The sequence below is a fragment of the Microtus pennsylvanicus genome, chromosome 13, assembly GCF_037038515.1.
Source record: "Microtus pennsylvanicus isolate mMicPen1 chromosome 13, mMicPen1.hap1, whole genome shotgun sequence".
Taxonomy (NCBI): Eukaryota; Metazoa; Chordata; class Mammalia; order Rodentia; family Cricetidae; genus Microtus; species Microtus pennsylvanicus.
Window position 1 is genome coordinate 19,363,996 of NC_134591.1, and position 19,027 is coordinate 19,383,022.

At 38.7% G+C, this 19,027-nt stretch overlaps 1 protein-coding gene across 15 annotated transcripts in view; it reads right to left on the minus strand.

Moving 5' to 3' along the window:
• Positions 1 to 19,027, minus strand: part of Mpdz (multiple PDZ domain crumbs cell polarity complex component) — a 151,852-nt gene that overhangs the window by 110,758 nt on the left and 22,067 nt on the right. For all 15 annotated transcript variants that reach the window (XM_075946660.1, XM_075946657.1, XM_075946669.1 and 12 more), the window contains exon 3: positions 16,982 to 17,148. In XM_075946660.1, the coding sequence (XP_075802775.1) occupies positions 16,982 to 17,148 (167 nt within the window). The remainder of the gene's footprint in view (positions 1 to 16,981; positions 17,149 to 19,027) is intronic.

Below are 19,027 nucleotides of genomic sequence, written 5' to 3' on the forward strand. Positions count from 1 at the left end.
TAAAGAAAAAGGAAATCACAGCATTTTCAGGAAAATGGACAGACTTTGACTATGTAATGCTAAGTGAAATCACACAACTAAAAAAAAAAAACTACATGTTCTCCCTTACATGAAGAACCAAGTCTATTTTGTGTATGTATGTGTATATAGAATACATACTATTATAATATACATAACATATTAAACATATGTACATGTATGTGGGTGTGGCACAGCATGTAGAAAGGAGAAAAACAAAGGTTAAATATGAGACGATGAGAATGACAGCTGAATCATGGAAGAGGATATAAAGCTCATTGATTTTCCCAGGTTTACCTGTCCTTGATCTGTGTATGTGTGTGTGCTTCAGCTGAATCATGGAAGAGGATATAAAGCTCATTGATTTTCCCAGGTTTACCTGTCCTTGATCTGTGTGTGTGTGTGTGTGTGTGTGTGTGTGTGTGTGTGTTTCAGCTGAATCATGGAAGAGGATATAAAGCTCATTGATTTTCCCAGGTTTAACTGTCCTTGATTGTGTGTGTGTGTGTGTGTGTGTGTGTGTTTCAGTGCCTAAAAGTGTAACCAGTAAGAGTAAAATCCAGTATGAAGTGCCAGAGCTTCAAAATGGCTGTTCTGTGTGTTCTGTGTCAAAATTCACTGAAATACAGAGAATTAATCTCACTGCCTCTTTTTGTTTGTTTTAATTTGCAAGTTCTTAAAATAAAATTTTAATTTAAAAAAGTGTATCTTTATAATCATTTTGAAATAACAAATTAATGAGAGGTAAAAATAAGACTAAAGCTGCCAGGGCCTGCAGGTGGTCTAGGGAGTTAACTACGCAGGACAATCAGCATATAACAATACAGATATTTGTGGTGATGAACTAGATACTATCTTGAAACTGTGGTGACGGTCACAAAAACACATATTGGTGAACCAACCACCAAACCTTCGTAATTTTGATATTTCATTAGATTGTTAAGATGAAACCTCAGTGTATATAGTATATATGTATAACTCATATATATACACACCTTTGGAGACTATACAAAATTTCAAGCAAATGTACAATTATTTCAAAATAAATAAAATAATAAAAGCATGATATGCTAATAAAAGATGAAAACCAGTTTAAAGTATGAACATAAATGATAATAATGGATAGGACAAAAACAAAAAGATTAAAAATTAAACTCAAATTAATCAAATGGTCTTATGAAATATAAGAAGCTATTGCAAGTAATCCAAATAAAAGGCTAATATTCTCAGATAATGTTTAAAATCCCCTTAAGCACTAGCTAAAGATGTGAGTCAAAGGTACCACTGTGGTCAAAAGTCAGAAGTAAGATTTTCAGCATGAGCAGTGGCCAAAGGGCAGCTGGTCCAGCACAAGACCAAGAAGGGCATTACGGTAAGGTGGGCACATGGGGGAAGCACAACAGTGCATGCTAAACAGCACCGACTGAATTAAAACCCATGCACCATTAGGAAGTTTAATTCAGAACTCAAATAAGAAACAAACACATCGAGATTCAGAACGATGAACCATGAGACAGCTGTTGTGCTGATGAACAGAAAGAGTGCTGTGTGAAGAAGACTGGATGGCTGACGTTTATAGACTGCACTCAACATTCTTTTGAAGACCAGGAGGAATTTTTCTTACAGAGTATAGGTTTAGCACAAAGTAAATCTCAGCAAATCACACAGAACTGATCTTCACCAAGATATTTCTGACCGCTGCTGAAGTTAGTTAGAATCCAACAACAGCAGTTCTGCAGGACTCACCAACGTCAGCCCATATGCACTACCTTTCTCTACAAACCCATGAGGCAAAGAAGCAGCAGTGACTCTAAACTGAGTAACAAGAGGAACATGCTATTCATACTGTAGGATGTAGCAAAGAACATGCTTAGAAATCATTTTAGAGGCTTACATGGATGTGGTAAAAGCTAATGTGTTGGGCATTCGTTTCAATAAGCTAAAATAAAACAGTAAAACAGAGAAAAGAAATATGTCAGACAAAAGGGAAAACGTAAAGGAATGAGGAAAGAGAACACAAATAGAATGTAGAGAACATAACAAATATCCTTATGCCAAAAGGTTTTAACCTAGACGTAATGAACAAATTCCCTGAATTTTCAAAATGTCAATAAAACATCAATAAATTGTTCTTCCCCTTCACCAAACATAATAGCTCTTAATGCTTCCATGACAAATTCTTCCTTTCTTTTTTCCTTAACTAACGGTCACTTATCAAAAAAATTTTCACCAGTAAGAAATTATTCTCTATGCTGTTTGAGGCCAGCACCACCTTGACACCAAAACCTACCAAGAACTTTACTAGACAGCTGTGGAGCCTCCATGGGACCAAACTAGGCCTCCACATGTGGGAGACAGTGGTGAAGCTTGGACTATCTGTGAGGCACCGGGCAGTAAGACAGGATGCATCCCTGGTGCATGAGCTGGCTTACTGGAGCCCATTCCCTATAGTGAGATGCCATGCTCAGCCTTAATGCAGGGAGTGGGGGTTTGGTCCTGCCCCAAGTTAATATGCCAGACTTTGTTGACTTCCCATGGGAGCCCTTACCCATTGGGAGAAGTGGATGGGATGTGGGCTGGGTAATGGGGGGTGGAAAGAGGCAAGGAGAACTGTGGATGAAATAAATGTAAAATGAAATTTAAAAAAGAAAGGAATGTTATCGATCAATCTCCCTTAAAGACTGATACAAACTTAGCAAGCAATAGTGCTCCTGCGCACATCTAAAGATAATGACAGAGTACAATCTGGGCATTCCAGAAATGCAAAGTTGAACTAGGATTTGAAAAGCATTGTGTTTAATTCACCATGTTAACAGAACAAAGGGAAAAACCAAAGTCATCCAAAAAGGCAGAAACAAATAACGAAGAAACTGCACATTCAACAATTCTAACTTAGTATACATGCACATTTCACGCAGTACAATAAAACAAGAGAGAAACAATAAAGGCAAAAACTGAAGAAATAAACCCTGAAATTTTGTGCAGACCACAGAGCCATGTTTGACAAAAACATCAAAGGATCAACTGGCACCCTGTTAGAAATAATGCATTTCATAAGGCAGGTCAGCATAAAGTCAATACATCAATTAACCATGACTATGCAGAAAAAAAATATTTGGAAACTAGTAAGTTTTAAACTGATTTTTTTGAAAACATGTTAGTTTCTTAGTTGAACGAACAAATCACAGGATTTATTTGATTTACAATAATATCAGAGTAAAAGAGAGGATAAAAGGAAGGTATTTTCAGTACGAAGCTCTGAGTCATAGGAAAATTATAAACACACACATAAATATTTTGTCTCTCTCATACCATATCCAGATTTTATAAGGGAAAAGCAATAAATCTTTTGAGATAAAATCTGTATCTGAGGCATGAAGATTTCCTGAGTAGATTTTTTAAAAATTAATTTTAGGTTTATCATTTATTTATATTTCTTGAGTACGATGTTTGGCCTGCATGTGGTGGGAACTGGACTTATAGGTGGTTGTGAGAATTGAACCCAGGTCCTGGGATGTGGAGCAGTAGGGTCAGGGTCACCCTCTGCGACATACTGAGATGATGGCTAACCTTGGGTACAGGTGACCTCCTGGGAAAGGGGGAATACAACAGTTGAAACCACTATGTCCAGCTGATCTGGGCCCTTGTGAGGTGTGGCCTGCCGGTTCTACAGGAGGCCCTGGCTACAGATCTCAGAGCTCTCAGCCTGATTGGTTGACTGTCATGTCCTCTCCATCCAATACTATCTGTCTTGGTATCCAAAAGTTAAAGCAGTAACTGTGGGTCTGTGGATCGTTGAATAAAACAAGTCTCAACTTGTTCCTGCTGCAGGTTGAGTTTGGTAGTCAGTAAGTACCTTTGAAGCCTCTAGAGTGTTCACTGTAGTGTTATCTATAATAAGTGGGGACTAGGAAAGAATTTGAACTGACATACAGTAGAATAAATATATTCCGGGGTATTTCACAAAATAGAATATGAACAGAAACTAATATTCTTCAACTCGAGTGAACCTCACATTCATGCAACATGAATGACCCAAAACTGAGACAAACAGGCCAGCCACAAAGCATATATATATATATATATATATATATATATATATATATATATGTATATATGTATATATGTATATATGTATGTATGTATATATACATATATATGTCAGAAGCCTGCATTTACATTTAACTGAAATTCTTCCCATGATAAAAGCCACGATGATTTCTCTGGATGGAAAGGGTTGTTCTAAGTGAGAAGAGGTTCAAGAGGGCTTTAGGCATGCTGGTAACTTCCTAGAAAACGATTTGTCTTGACTACATAAACACACGTTACATTTTTAACACAACTGAAAATAAATATTTCATCTCTTAAAAAAAGTGGAGCTTTCAAAATTTTCTGCACTACCATTTATCAATTCTACTAAAGTTTACAATATGAGACATGATTAGTGGTACAGAACCCGGTGCCTTCTAACGCATGGCACGAAAGCACAGTTCTCTTAGAAAACACACATGGAAAAAAAAATAAAAAAAAATAAAAATAAAAAAATAAAAAAAAAAAAAGAAAACACACATGGGAGTTACAGTGCTTGTTTGCACCCTACAGGCATTGCGTTTCTGTCACCAGAATGCTAAAATACATCATCTTACATGGTGGTAGCGATGAAGCAATGTTCACTGTGCTAGCTTTGGTAGATTTCAGAAAAATTTTTATTGATACCGGTATTTTTCCATTTGTTACTGCTAACATAAGGGGGACTTGCCTGGGAACTTTGCCTCACCGGGTGCACCTCTTAGAGAAACAGGCTTGAAACCTGCACTGATTTTCTCCTAACAGTGAAAAAAAAAGAGCTTATTTTCTTGCAGATTTACAAAACTGTGTAAACCACTCTCTGGAACTGATCCCAAACATGAAAGGCAAAGGTGGAGAGAAGCTGAGACTTCAGAAAATCTACCAGCAGAGATGACGGCAAGCACAAGAAAAAATGGCTACACATCAGGACTCTGTTTCAAGCCTGGGACCTCGTGAGGCCTCTCCTCCCGCACCTCATCCAGCACACTGCTGATTAGAGCCAATCTCGATGCATATTGAACAGACAAGCTCGGAACAGAAATTGATGGAAGCACTCCGATTTAATGATCCTTGTTTTTAAAGTTAATTAGAGAAACTGCATTGTGTGTTCAAGCAGGAGACAACTGTGGGCAAAAGGAATTTATACTTCCTGAACTTTATGAACTACAGACAGAAAGGAATGTGTTACAGGGAAGGACAACACTGTCACATACAAGCACAATTTTACATATTATCTGAGGCTTCCCTTTTATTCACTTAGGTATTTGTTAAGCATCAAGTTTTATATATCTGTTAAGCATCAAGTTATGTCACACTGGGCAGTGCTGGGGGCAGTTAAGTGACAAATTTCTTACCACAGTAACAATTCTAAATATAAATAAAAATTTGTGTTTAAATTAACTATAGAATTACTCCAAGTAGTTCCCTCAACTACTGAGATGGATAAATGGATAACTTTCTTTCTCAGCTATGGATTCTTAGGAGCAGAGGAGATGGTGGTCTAGAACCTGTAATTTGCTGATACTCCAAAAGTAGATTCTAACAGCCTTCGACTGATAGATTTTATAAATAAGAGGATTCAATTTAGAAAATAATTCTCTAACTTGAGAATTGAAGGAGTCGATCTGAGTGGTGGGGATGTAAAGTCTCTGCACCTGTGCCTGTCAGGTCTGAGTGCTGAGTTTCTGTGGTCTATTTGTCATAACACTCCCTGTGCAGAGCGTAAATTACCCACTATAAGCCTCAAGATGGAAGGCAAAGAACACTTAAAGCCTAGAGAAGGAAATGAATTAAAGAGTACGTAAGGCTCTTGACTTTTCCTTGCTGGTATTTAGTAAAGTGTATATGGATAATCACTAATCTACCCAACGCTGATTAGTGAGTTAAAGGACATCCTCAAGTGCAAAACTGGAGACTTGGGCCCCAGACAATGTCAGTTAATCTAAGTGAACAGCCACTTCACAGCTTATGCTATTTTACAACACTTTACTTTTCACTCAAAACTATGTCTACAAAGATTATATTCATTCCTAAAACTATAAGTAAAAAGAATATGTATTTACATATATATGTATTTGTAAACATCCAGCCACCAGTCACAGATTATGCCCAAGCAACATAATCAATGTATTCCATCTGACTATATAAATGGATGTTCTGAAGGCCTGTGATATTAAAATCTTTCTAAAGGATTCTCAAGTGAGAAGTTTGGGACTCCTCCCCCCTGCAATTTCATAACATGTATATAAATAATTGAGTACTGTTTGTGAAGAAGAAACTGAAGTCTGAAGAGTCCCAGATGTGTTCTAAACTCTGTTCATTGGTGTTATGAAAGAAACTTTATATTTCCCTTTAAAGCCATTAAGTCCTGGGGCCCATGAGATGACTCGACAAGGAAAGAAAGGTACTTGCCACCAAGCCTGAGGGCCTGATGTCAATCCCTGGGACCCACATGAAGAACACTGACCACCCCAAGTTATTCTCCGATCACACATTCATGTTGTGGCCTATGTATGTGCACTTGAGCACACACACACAATCAATGTAACAAAATAATTAACTTCTACAATTAAGTGACAAAGGATTTTTAACTTACTCCCCTAGTTTCCACTGAGATGCTGATTCCAAAATTAGTAGTTCTTTCTTGGCAGTCGTAGAGTTCACCTAGAGCATTGGCTGTGCGGGGCAAGAACTTCTATCACAGGGTCCTATCCCCAGACGATCTTTCATCTGCTTCGATGGCAGCTTTACTTTGATTGTTTTTAAAAGGGGGGGGGGTATTTGTATTGTGGTAGATTAAAAGACAGGACCACAATCACTTCCAGCCCCTCCACCAAGAGTAACAGTCTATCCCCACATTTTAAAGCTTTGGACCTGGTAAGGAGGGGTCACGTGGGGGCTATAAATTTGTTTCTTGATTGGTTGGTTGCCCTCTTGCTGCTGGAATCAAGAGTCTCACCCTGGATCCTCGCTCTACGGACCAGGCTGGCTGCAAACTTAAGGCGCTGCTCCAACCTCCATGTTCAATGAAGATATTATACCTGGTCCAGAAGTCCCCGATGCAGTGGTAAGAGGCCCTTTTAAAAACCTTAGCTTGAGGTCATGTCTTTGTAATGACCGTGTCATATAAGGGGAAAAAACTTAGTGGAGGGACCAGACAAAACTACTACCTCTGAGTTGCAGGCTGAACCAGCCAAGTTTTTACTGTGAATACCTGAAAATGATTCACATTTAAATTATGATTATGTATTCTTGAGTACATGAAAGACACTTTCTCAAAAATGAACAAAATATAGCTGTCACACCAAGGATCAACCTTAAGTAAAACAGCTGGCTGTAGTTACCAATAAAGAAACTTGAGCTTTCAAGTGAAAATCAGGATTTTATAGCGGAGATCTGCCAGCTGACACCACCCTACATCTAAGAGGGTTTCTTGATAAGATCTCCAATGTTACTAGCAAGTACAATTTTTATTATATAATTAAATAAAAAATTTAATTTTTTCAATATCCAAATTTTCAAATAGCCAAAGTAGCATATAATTATACTTGGGTAAAAAACAAAGATAAAAAAGCAAGAAAGGCAACTAGGTTTTACTGCAACAGAGTAAGAAATACTCTTAAGATTCAGGCTCCAGATTCTACCTAACTTTTAAGAAAACATCACAACTCTTGGTACACTATCAAAGAATGACAGGGGCTGGAGATATGGCTCAGCTGTAAGAACATTTGCTGCGCCTGCAGAGGACCTGAGTTCAGTTCCTGCCACCCACAAGGCAGTGCACAGCTGCCTGTAATACCAGTTCTAGGTGATGCAGGGCCCTCTTCTGCCCTCTGCAGGCACTGCATGCATATGCACATCCCTGCACACAGACAGGGGCATATAAAGAAAAGCAATACATCTTTAAAATAAAAAGAGAAAAATGGCTACAATCTTTAAAAAGCTAGTTTCCGTTTTCAGTGTACACAGTCGTGAAGGTCATTTTTCCCCATGTACATTACCCAACACCATAAATCAATCAACCAATCAATGCAAAAGCAGGGAAGAAAATTCAGGTTTTTTTTTCTATTAAGCACAAGAATACAGAAATGTGCAAAAAGAATAAAGCAAAGTTGCTCCTTCTACTAATTTTTAAATATAAAATGAGTTTTCCATAATTATTTCATATGAATTAATAAATATTTAAAGCATTTCACAACTTTAATTTCTATTATGGTCAATACTGGAGGGTAAAACTCATAAAAAAAACTTTTTGCGGCTCTCTATTGATAGTGTTAAAGATTTATTTTATTTATGTGTGCCTGCATGCATATGTGTCTATGTGAGAGGATGTGTACCTGTGTGTATAGGGGCCTGCACCATTGTAGCACAGGCCAGAAGAGGACATCAGATCCCTGACAACTGAAGCTGTAGGCATTCAAATACGCAAGGCTTGTTATATAGATGCTGGGTCCAAACTGTGGTTTTCAGGACTGCAAAGCACTCTTAATACTGAGCCATTTCCCTAACCCAAGCTCTTCATAAACTTGAAGAACATATCACATGAAGTCAAAGTGTTTGAAAACTGCTGCCCTAGAATATCAAGTTTCAGTAAGAAAGGTTAGTCAACTAAAAAAGGCTATTGTTTACTAGTGCTATTAAAGTGCTGGGCTTATGCTTCAGGCCTTTTGGATTCATTTCATTTAGGTCCCATTATTTGAGCAAAGAGAGAGAAGGTCTCAGTGAAGAAGTATGGTGGTGGTGGAGGTGGTGATGGTGACACTGGCAAGGTGTGTGTGTGTGTGTGTGTGTGTGTGTGTGTGTGTGTGTATGTGTGTGTGTGTATGTGTGTGTGTGTGTGTGTATGTGTGTGTGTATGTATGTGTGTGTGTGTGTGTGTGTGTAGATCATACTATTAAATAAGATCATTTACTAAAAACTATCAGTAACAATGATCCAAAAATAGTCCTAAAGAGCCATCAAGTCGCAGAAAAATCCTTAAACTATGCTCCATAATTTACAAAGTCAATAAAACATAAAGAACAGGGAGCTCCACAGTTGAGAACTGGGTCCTGGCTTCAGCCTGCTGGGTCCAGACACCAGCTCTGTCACGTAATCCCACTGTGCCCCCACAACCTTCTCAGAACATGAAGAGCATTATCTCGTCTACTTTCTAACGCTGTCAGGGTGATGACACAGAACTGTACTAATGTAAGTCCTGGCACAGAGGAAGACTCCAACCTCTCACTGCAACAACAACGACCACAAAACGATGATAGACGGTTCTTCAAAGGAGTGTCTACTCAGAGAAAGCACAGCACAGCACCTCCAAAGGAACACTGGTCACACGTCTTTTTATGTTAAAAAAGTCTCTCTTGGAAAAAGGATTAATTCTGCATTTTTAATGCAGAAGTACTTTGAATGTTTAGCAGTATTTAAATGTGAATTAGTTAAGCAATAATCTTTGATCTGTGGGTCTATGTGCACCATGCATGTACAGACAAGGAGGCATCAATTTCCCTGGACCTGGAGTCACAGGTGGGTTTTGAGCTACCCAGTGTGGGTGCTGAGAACGAAATTCGGATCCTCTGGAAGAGCAGTAACCCTCTTCAATTTTTTTAATCCTCTGAAGTTTTATCTTTGTCACAAAAATATCATACAATTATCACCATTTGCTGCTTCAGATGCACAGGAATTTTCAACAGCGAAACATGCTGGATTCGAACACTGCCTTCTTCGTCAGTGAAAACAAGAACTCGGCCCATTCAATATTTCTGCGTTTACTATTTAGTTAAAGAACAAGCATTTAAAGCTACAGTAAACAAACTTTATGAAAAGTGAAAAAATATTCATTCTCTTCACTTTTATATAATGTACATCAGAATTTCAAGAACCACCACAGACATTTTCCTTCTTTTGACTTTAATTGATTGTTCACTGTGGAGTTCACATCATGCATTCCGATCCACTTTTCTCCCTTGTATCCTTATAAACACAGATATTTTCATATTAGCCAACTAATGTTCTATCCTAAAATTATTCCAGAAACAAGAAAAATATTTTTCCATTTTTATAAGCAACAGACACTGGGTAGAACTGTAATTTTTTGATAATTCTGTTAATGGGGTCATGGTACATTTTTTCTTTCTATCCTCCAACACCCACAAGAGCAAGTCCTAACTTAAGTCCCAAGAAGTGGTAGTTATTTTAACTAGCAGAGAGCCTACAGATGGAGAATAGGCATTTAAGAGCAAATTAGAATCAAGGAATGGGGCAAATTTGTTAGGTAATAAAATAAAGTTGGGGAAACACAAACATTTCCACTCTTTAAGAGAAACATCACAAAATAGTTCCTTTCAGATTACAAAAGTCAAATTACACAGTAAAACGCTCAAGTACTAGGCTAGTGAGATACTTCGGTGGGTAAAGCTCCTTGCCTACAAACCTGACGACCTTAATTTGATCCCCAGAACCATCATGAATAAAACAATCTTAAAATAACATCCCACAACAACAGTTGACTAAAGAGATATAACAGCTGAAGGCAATGTGTTGATCCTCAGACCAGAAGCAGGAGAGAACATACTCCACAAAGATGTCCTCTGACCTCCACATACACCCATTCCCACAATAACAATGTGTGTGTGTGTGCATATATACACACAGATATGCATACATGTGTATGTCAGGGCTGGCAAGACAACGAGGGCACTGTTGTCTCTCACATCTAATAACCTGAGTCAAATCCTCAAAAGCCATATAAAGATGGAAGGACAGAACTGAGTTCACACAGCTGTCTTCCGAACTCTTCTCACATGCCATGGCATGTACACATACCTATCCCCACCCCATAACAAAATATTTTAGATACTCAAGTACCAAAATTGCTCATTTCTAATTTTTAAAAAAATGTGCGTGTATGTCTGTGTGTCTGGCTATCCGTCTGTCTGTCTGCTTCTGTGTGTGTGTCTGTGTGTACGATATGTGTGCATGGGATGGTCGGAGGACGTTGGCTGGCCATCTTTGTCTTTCACCTTCTTTGAGTCACTCTTGTGTTTTTGCCACGGTGTGTGCCAGGGTAGGCTGGTTCCTGAGCTGCTGCGGCTTCTCCTGTCTCCACCTTCCACCTCCTCAGAAATGCTGAGACTGAAGACACATTTTACTGTATCCAGGTTGTATGAAGGTTCTGGGGATTCAAACTCATGTCCTCCCAGTTGAGAAGCAAGTGCTCTGTCCCCTGAGTCATTTCCTCGGACCTCATCTTTCTATCAGTCTATAGCATAAGAAGGTATTAGAGCTGATGACATTGTGATATACAGGCTTCCTATCGTCACATCTGGATAGCAACTTGATTCTTCAGTTTACAAACATCTATGCACAGACGAGACTCTTCAGGCATGACTCTGCCCATGTCAGACAATCAGAATGGAGTCTATAGAGTGCACATACGGCACTTACCTTTATCTCTACAGTGACACTTCAGGTACCCACATTAGGAAAGCCACCACTAAATTAGGCCATGATGCTGTACTCTTATCATCAAAAATGTGAAGAATAACATTCCTTTGAAGCACACTTTATATGTTTTAAGTAATTATTTATCAAAATGTTACTAAAAATCTTACTTTAATTTTGTTATGGCTAATACCACAAAAAAGTAGCTATTTCTGCCGGGGCATTTAGGGTCTTAGGTCACTTCTGCTAATAAGGGAACTTTGATTGTCTTCCCTTCTTACGTGTATCCCCCTTACCTCCTTCCCTTCTACTGTTCTAGTTCAGACGTTAAGCACAATGCTGAACAGAAGGGAGGAGAGGAGATATCACTGTCCTATTCCTGATTTTGAGCTTTTCTCCTCTTGAGATGATGTGACTGTGTGCTTGCTACAGATCAACTTTACTACTCTGAAGTGTATGTCCTGTGACCATATTCTCCTCAGAGTTTTACCATGACGGAACTCTGGAGGATAAAGGTGAGCATGTGGCTCTGCTGAACAAGGTTTCTCAACGGGGCACTGCAGATTAATGAACTCAGCAACTCCAAATTTGGGGGGCGACTGTGCTCGGCACTGACCACATGTAGCAACTTCCCCAAGCTCTACCTATCACCCACCCACAGCAGCTCTGTCATCCCCCAGGAGGACAAGCAAATCTGATTGCAGACAACGCTCTCATTTGAAAGCACTCTGCCCACGTGTTCTCCCTTCCATCTGAAACTGTTCCCCACTTCTGCAGAAAAGTACTCATCTTCCACGATCCACTTTAAATATTGTCCCTGTTAGAGGGAACTATTCTTTCAGTCAAAGCCAAGTATTCTTTCCATCATAGCATCTGGCTCCTTGTTTTCCTGTGTTCTATTTTCTCCCGAGATAGTAAGAACTTAGTTTTCATTGATTTTAGATGTTCAACAAAGTCGTTATAAATGCCTATAAATATTTTATAAAGCTGCCACCGTACTCTCATTGCCATGGAAATTTTTAATTCAATGAATGTCTCACAATGAGAAGTTTATAACCCCCAGTTCTTAGTCATATGTTTGGGCTTTGTCCCCACCCTCGGAGACTGAAATTAAATTAAATAATATGGATTTTATAAACCAAGGTCCTTGGGTATCCACTGATCCACTTCTGTGGTATATTCAGTGTGTGTGTATTTGTGTTCACTGTTGTTCATTGTTCCACGTGTTTGTCATCAGGAGTGTTTCTGAATGTAAACAGGTAAAACTTACAAACACAGAAATACATACAAAAATGTTACAGCACGCAGATGGCACTTCAAAAACAAAAGTGATTTTTTAAACCATCTTGCTGCTCTATCTGCCAACTCTTATGCCATGCAAAACCTAGCATGTCTCCAGTTATTTCAAAAGATGTTTTCAGTTTCAAAGAGAAGTTTATCTTAGGCTCTATACATGTACCTTACACATCTAAATAAAATGTGTACTGGCCAACACGTTTTTGAAAGGGGCGGGTAGAAGAACTAAGAACCTGGATCTATTAACCAAACCACTACTGCAGCAGAATGCCACATAGCACATATGCTAACAAGAACGCTAACAAGTGGCCCCCTGATATTCCTGGCCCAAGGCTCATTTCCCAGAGAAGCATCTTGGTAACCTGATCTAGCAACACCATTTCTCCCATTGTAGAATTACTCTCTGCTGCTAAGGTTTAAAAATAATGCCAGTTTCTAAGTCCGGATCCTAAATTTGTATTTAAAATTAATAATATTAATTCGCACTGCTCCTACAAATAGCATGGGGGAGTGATTTAGTGCCCAGGCTCACACATAAAGTAAAGTAATTAATTAATCAGGAAAGCAGCATCCACATCTATACTGGACTGGAGCTACTTCCCCGAATAAATATGCAAATCCGATATCCTCAAGGCTGACAAGTTTCTATTATGAAACTGCTAACGTGTTTATTTCTCCCACAATAGCTGGATTTTTTTCATGAATACGCATTAAATGCTGTAGTTAATAGCTGTGATGACTAGGTGACAGTAAGGACACTACTTGAGAACCTGCATTTGACAGATCATTGACACACAGTCGCAGTTCCTTTTCACTTAAACAGGAATCATGCAATAGGAAATGAGCCGGAGCGATTAGAGATTATTCAGGTTTAATAGCATACATCCTTTTCGCTGGCGTTAGAACAATACACAATGTGGCGGAGTTAAACAGAGGCATCAATTAGACTCTCAGACCTGCTAATATTTTTGACAATATTTAAATAGCACATCCCTTCAGGGCACGGCTTTTTTGCCCTCTCAGTTACACACCTGTCAAGTGCTTAATTTGCCAAAGGGAAACAGTTTGATTTCTAAGGGCAATCTTAGTACTGTGGAAGCAAATTGGAAAAATTAAACATCATTGAATAGAAGTAATGAGAAGGATTGGAGGGGGAAAAATTGCAGGTTTAATTCAACACGGCATGTCAGCATCTGTCATTAATGCAACAATATGATCATGTTCTTCAGTATGTCCTATACACCTCGAGCTTTTCAATTATTCACTTCCTCTGCTTTTCTAAAAGACACAGAATGATACTGGGTATGGGAGGGGGGAGCTGATAACAGTAAAAAAGACAGAGGCAATAATTTCTATCTACTGTGCATACAAAATTGTACACTGAAAACATAATATAGATATAGGGTAACAAATTACAACTAGCAATGGGTAATTTGTGTGGTCAAGGAGCAAAAAAATATTCTTTACATTATTAAATTATAAACGTTCACAAGTTAGCATTTGTAAATCTAACATGATAATAGCTATAAATTTATAATTAAATTTTAAAATAGAAAACAATTTTAGTAGTCTCATATAAAAAGTAAAAAGTCTGATAAGTAAAAGGAACTGGTAAAGAATGGCATCCACCTATACTAGACTGCAGAAACTTTATAGAATCCAAAATCTCAAAGTCCTGGGAAAAGTCACCAACCTTTGAGAGATGAGAGTATCAAGTCTATCCTTGGGAAAAACAAGAAACAAGAGATCTAAAACAGGCTGCTGATCCCAAAGGCCGTAAAGAAACCAACATCTATTTGCAGCTCTTCCTTATAAATGTTTTCAGTTTCTGGACCAATTTGACTAACAGGGCACAGCTACACATTCCCTCCTTTTCTACTAGTTTTCTCTTCTACATGACAATGGCCAAGGAGACAAAAGTTCAAATATACCTAAGACATGGCAGCAGAATCCATGGGCCTCACAACTTAATCTTGAAAGTACATTCCAAGAATGTAATGTAGTGTCCAGTGGCTGTTCAGGATACAATATTCTGCCACAGTTCCCGCCTTTCACAGATGCCACCTTACTGAGATGCTGTCTGAGAGTCCCTAGTTAATAGACTTCCTGGTGCCAGGAGTTTCCCACCTAAGAAGTAGGTTTGTATCAAGGGAAGCATTGTTGGACACACATCTTGCCCCTATCCATTACCCTGGGAATTCACCAGCCTGACTGCAGACTTGTACCGGAAACATCCCCCATCCTCACACATGTGCATCCTGAGTACGTCCCCATCATGCTATTTATTTCTGGTGCTGGCACTTGAACTCGTCTCAGAGTTCTGGCCACACTGTCCTCTGTCAATCTGTCTACAGAGTTAAATAATCTTACATCCTCACAGAACAATCTCTGTCTCAGTACTCTGCAGTCTCAGAGACTTTCCTGTATCAGTAATACAAATCACAGCAGTTATACTTGGTCATCAAATGTGAAACTCACTGCAATACTCAATAGATTTCCCAGCAGGCTTCATGTGAATCGCGTAAGCCCACACAGCCTCAGAGCCACATCCTATTTCTACTTTGAAACAACAGAAGCAGTGCAACACATAGACTATGGGTGTCCTTTCAGCAGACACAGTGGACACAAACCCTCTTCCCTGCAGAAGCCTGGCTAGTCGGCAAAGATCCAGCTACTGTACTTGACTACTAATGTACTTTAAAACTCAGTATATGACTTAATTTCCACCTAATTGCAACTATGTGTTCACTAGTGTACTAAGAAGACTCTATTCAATTTCCTTACATGCTGGGGTAAAAAAAAAGAAACAGATAATTTCCCATACCGTATTCTAGAAACTAATTTCCCCAAAAGCTTGCCGATCCATCAATATTGAAAACCAATTCCACAACTTATCAAGAGGAGAAACACACAGATACAACAAAAACTTCTTTTTAAATTTACACCATGACCTTTTAAATAATGGAGTTGAAACTTACAAGAGGAAATAGTTTGTGGGGGTTTGTGCTTGACTACACATTACCTTGTGCGGGTACATGTGTATGTAGGATCCCTTGATGCTACCTCCTCAGCAGGCCACACCCAGCTTCTCTGTTGTTTTCATTTGTTTGTTAATAGAGGGTTCTGGGGATGGGAGCACTCTGTTGACTGAACTACTCCTCAGCCCAATAAAAATATTTCTGAAGAGTCCTTTTATTTCTGACGAATTATAGAAGCACACCAGAATCTGGATTAGGTTGAAGGACACTAAGCATGCTCTTCTACTATCTAGCTGTTGGCATCTGGACCATCCATCGCATTAGAATTGTTCCCTCACCGAATTATGAAACCAGTTTTTAAGTTTCATTTTTATCCTTTTAAGGCAGAATATTTGCTAGCAAGTCATCCATAACCATTAAATTAATTCTAAAAACATGAGAACATAATTAAACTGACTTCAAACCTTGAGAGGATAGAAACTCTTTTAAAAATACGTTCAAAACCTGTGAAATGGTGATTAAATTAAGTAAGTTCAAAGAACATCTGACTTCGGTTTTCATTCTGTCATGTGATACACTTTCAGTTTTAATATAAATGTTCAAACTTTTTAATGTTCATAATTTTTACAAGGAATAAAATGTGGTGTTACATTTAGAAATCCTAATGTTTATCGCCATCTGATGCTGTCATGGAAGCAAGTGCTACTTGCACACTCTTAAGAAGTGAGAATTGCAGTTCCTTAAACTGATGACAATGTAATTATCCTTCTACTGTCAAAACAGAGGTGACTTCCTTTCCTCACACACATGATTAAACATACAAATGCAGGCTTCTCTGAAACCCTGTTGCTGTACTGGATGTCTGAATCTGAATGAGCAAGATCACATGAACAACAGGGCTTAGCAACGATGAAAACCAAGTCTGCAGCCACCCAGCCCCAACATTTTCATCAACCTTCCTCCTGTAGGAGCTCTTGTCTAAGCATCCACACGAGCTTTCAACATCATGTCACATCATCTGCAACAACGGGGACAAAAATAACTAGCAGGGAAAAGCCACAGTGAGTCTAAATGTCTGTTAGTGGTTAAATGGCTCCATTATTTATTAACACACACAAAAGCCAGCCTTTGGGAAAGCATGAGCTCTTTTCACAAGCTCTAGGACACCCTGGGTGATGACACCCTACCTGGTCTTTCAGCTGCTGTAGAGAAGTCTGCAGGTTGAGAATCTGACTGAAGAGAGGGCTCTGCAGGACAGACTTCAGGAGGCTCAGTTTGTCTTCATTTGCAACATCCCCACGTTCCTTCAGCTTGTTTTGCAGGCGCTCTGCTGCCTGCAGGGCTCGGGTTTTGTCTATTCCAAAGAGAAGCATCAGTCAATAATAGCATTCAAAAGACTTGTCAAATCTATGAAGACACTGTGCCTCTAGAGATCCTGAGACAATTCTCCCTGAGTGCACAGCCTTGTCGTATTTTCACTGAGGGCAAAGCTATGCAAAATTACATACTGTTAATTCAGTACAGGGATACTCTTTAATGTTTAAATATTTTTCTCAAAATTAAGTAGCATATTTACATATGCTTTAGAACAATCCAGTTGTTTCACTGATTTAGCTCCTAAAGGGAGTCTACAACCTCTCACCGTAAGCCTTTTAAGTCTCTTGTAATGGGATTCATTTAAGAGCAGGAACAGGGTATAGGACACACTTAGCAAAAGTGTGAAGTCACAGAAATTGACACATATGATGTGTAACTGAACTCAGAGCCAGATGTGTAGGCTCTTGCGAAAGTCGCATGAAGCCTTGTACGGCCTTAAAAATATAATCTCTTCTTTTTATAAAGGATATATGAAATCTTATTTACACATAAGAAAAATGGATAATTAACCCATTACTAAGTGGATGTGGACGCCACTGATTAATCACCTCCAAAATATAATAATAAATAATATAAATAATAATAATAATATATAATAATCAAAAATTAAGTAGTCTATACTTGATAACATAGAACTACTAATAATAGATATTTCAAAAGTACTGCTTCAACCCTTAAAATGCTCTAGCCTCAAATTAAATAGCATATTTGCTCCCAACCAATATAATTCAAATTACTATTAAGCATAATACAAATTAGATATGTAATAGAAGTGAGCATTTTCAATATGCCCTTAGGCGCCTGGGAACTTATATACTGGTGGAAACCAGTGAATTTCAACATATTCCTGAATTATACAGAGGTTCTTACAATTTTTGAGTCAAATTTGTTTTTTCCAATGGAGACTATTCAAATATGTCATGACCCAGTCATGACAACAGGCAGCACGTGCGTCTATTGCCAATCACAGAAATCAGAAAAGAGGGATCAGCAGAGACAGTGCTGGTAGCACCACATCTGGCATTCCCCAGATACTTGGTAATTAAGTACAAAATCATATCAATAATGAGCGCGTACATACAAACAAGCTGAAATAAACAATATTGGTCCTGCGGAAATCCTAAACAAGGAATGATAAAGACACACATGAAAATTTTGTTTGTTCTTTGTCCCATTTTCCATAGTAACTCAGAACACAAATCTATTACTAATATTAATATCAATTCTTAAAAGGTGTGCTATTTAATAACTAGTAAGTGCTGACAGAATACAATCCAGAAAACAGGGGTTTTAATGGAAGCCACACTTTCCCTCTCCTTCTCCTGTACTATATAAGGAACTTGCCTATGTGTGCCGACAGTTTTCATGGCCTATGGTTCCAATGAGGAATGGGACATGGAAAATGTATCCCCACAGATTTTTATGGTCAAAGCAGGAACAGAATCCAAAGTCAAATGTCACAAACAGCTCTTTTTCTCTTTATTGTCCTAATTCCACAAAACTGGCAACTGTTGAGTTATCATCATTGTCCTAGTGACAGAGTGAGCTGTGCATACCCTTCAGTACTCAGTCTCCCAAGAGCGACCTGGAGAAGGCACAGTGCTGACATGGCAGATTCTGCAGTGTGTGCCACACCTGAAACAGCTTTCTACAGTCCATTGTCTCTAAAACTATACTGCCGTGGGAGCAGGAGTAATACAGAAGCTGAGGAAATCCAGATCTCTCAGCCTAAATTTCTCCTGCAGAAATTCCTATTTGAAATGGGATTTGAGAGATGATTACAGTCCTATCGGGCAGAGCCAAGCACTCAGCAGCACCTCACCTGCACTAACAAGTGAGGGCTTCACTCCTAACTT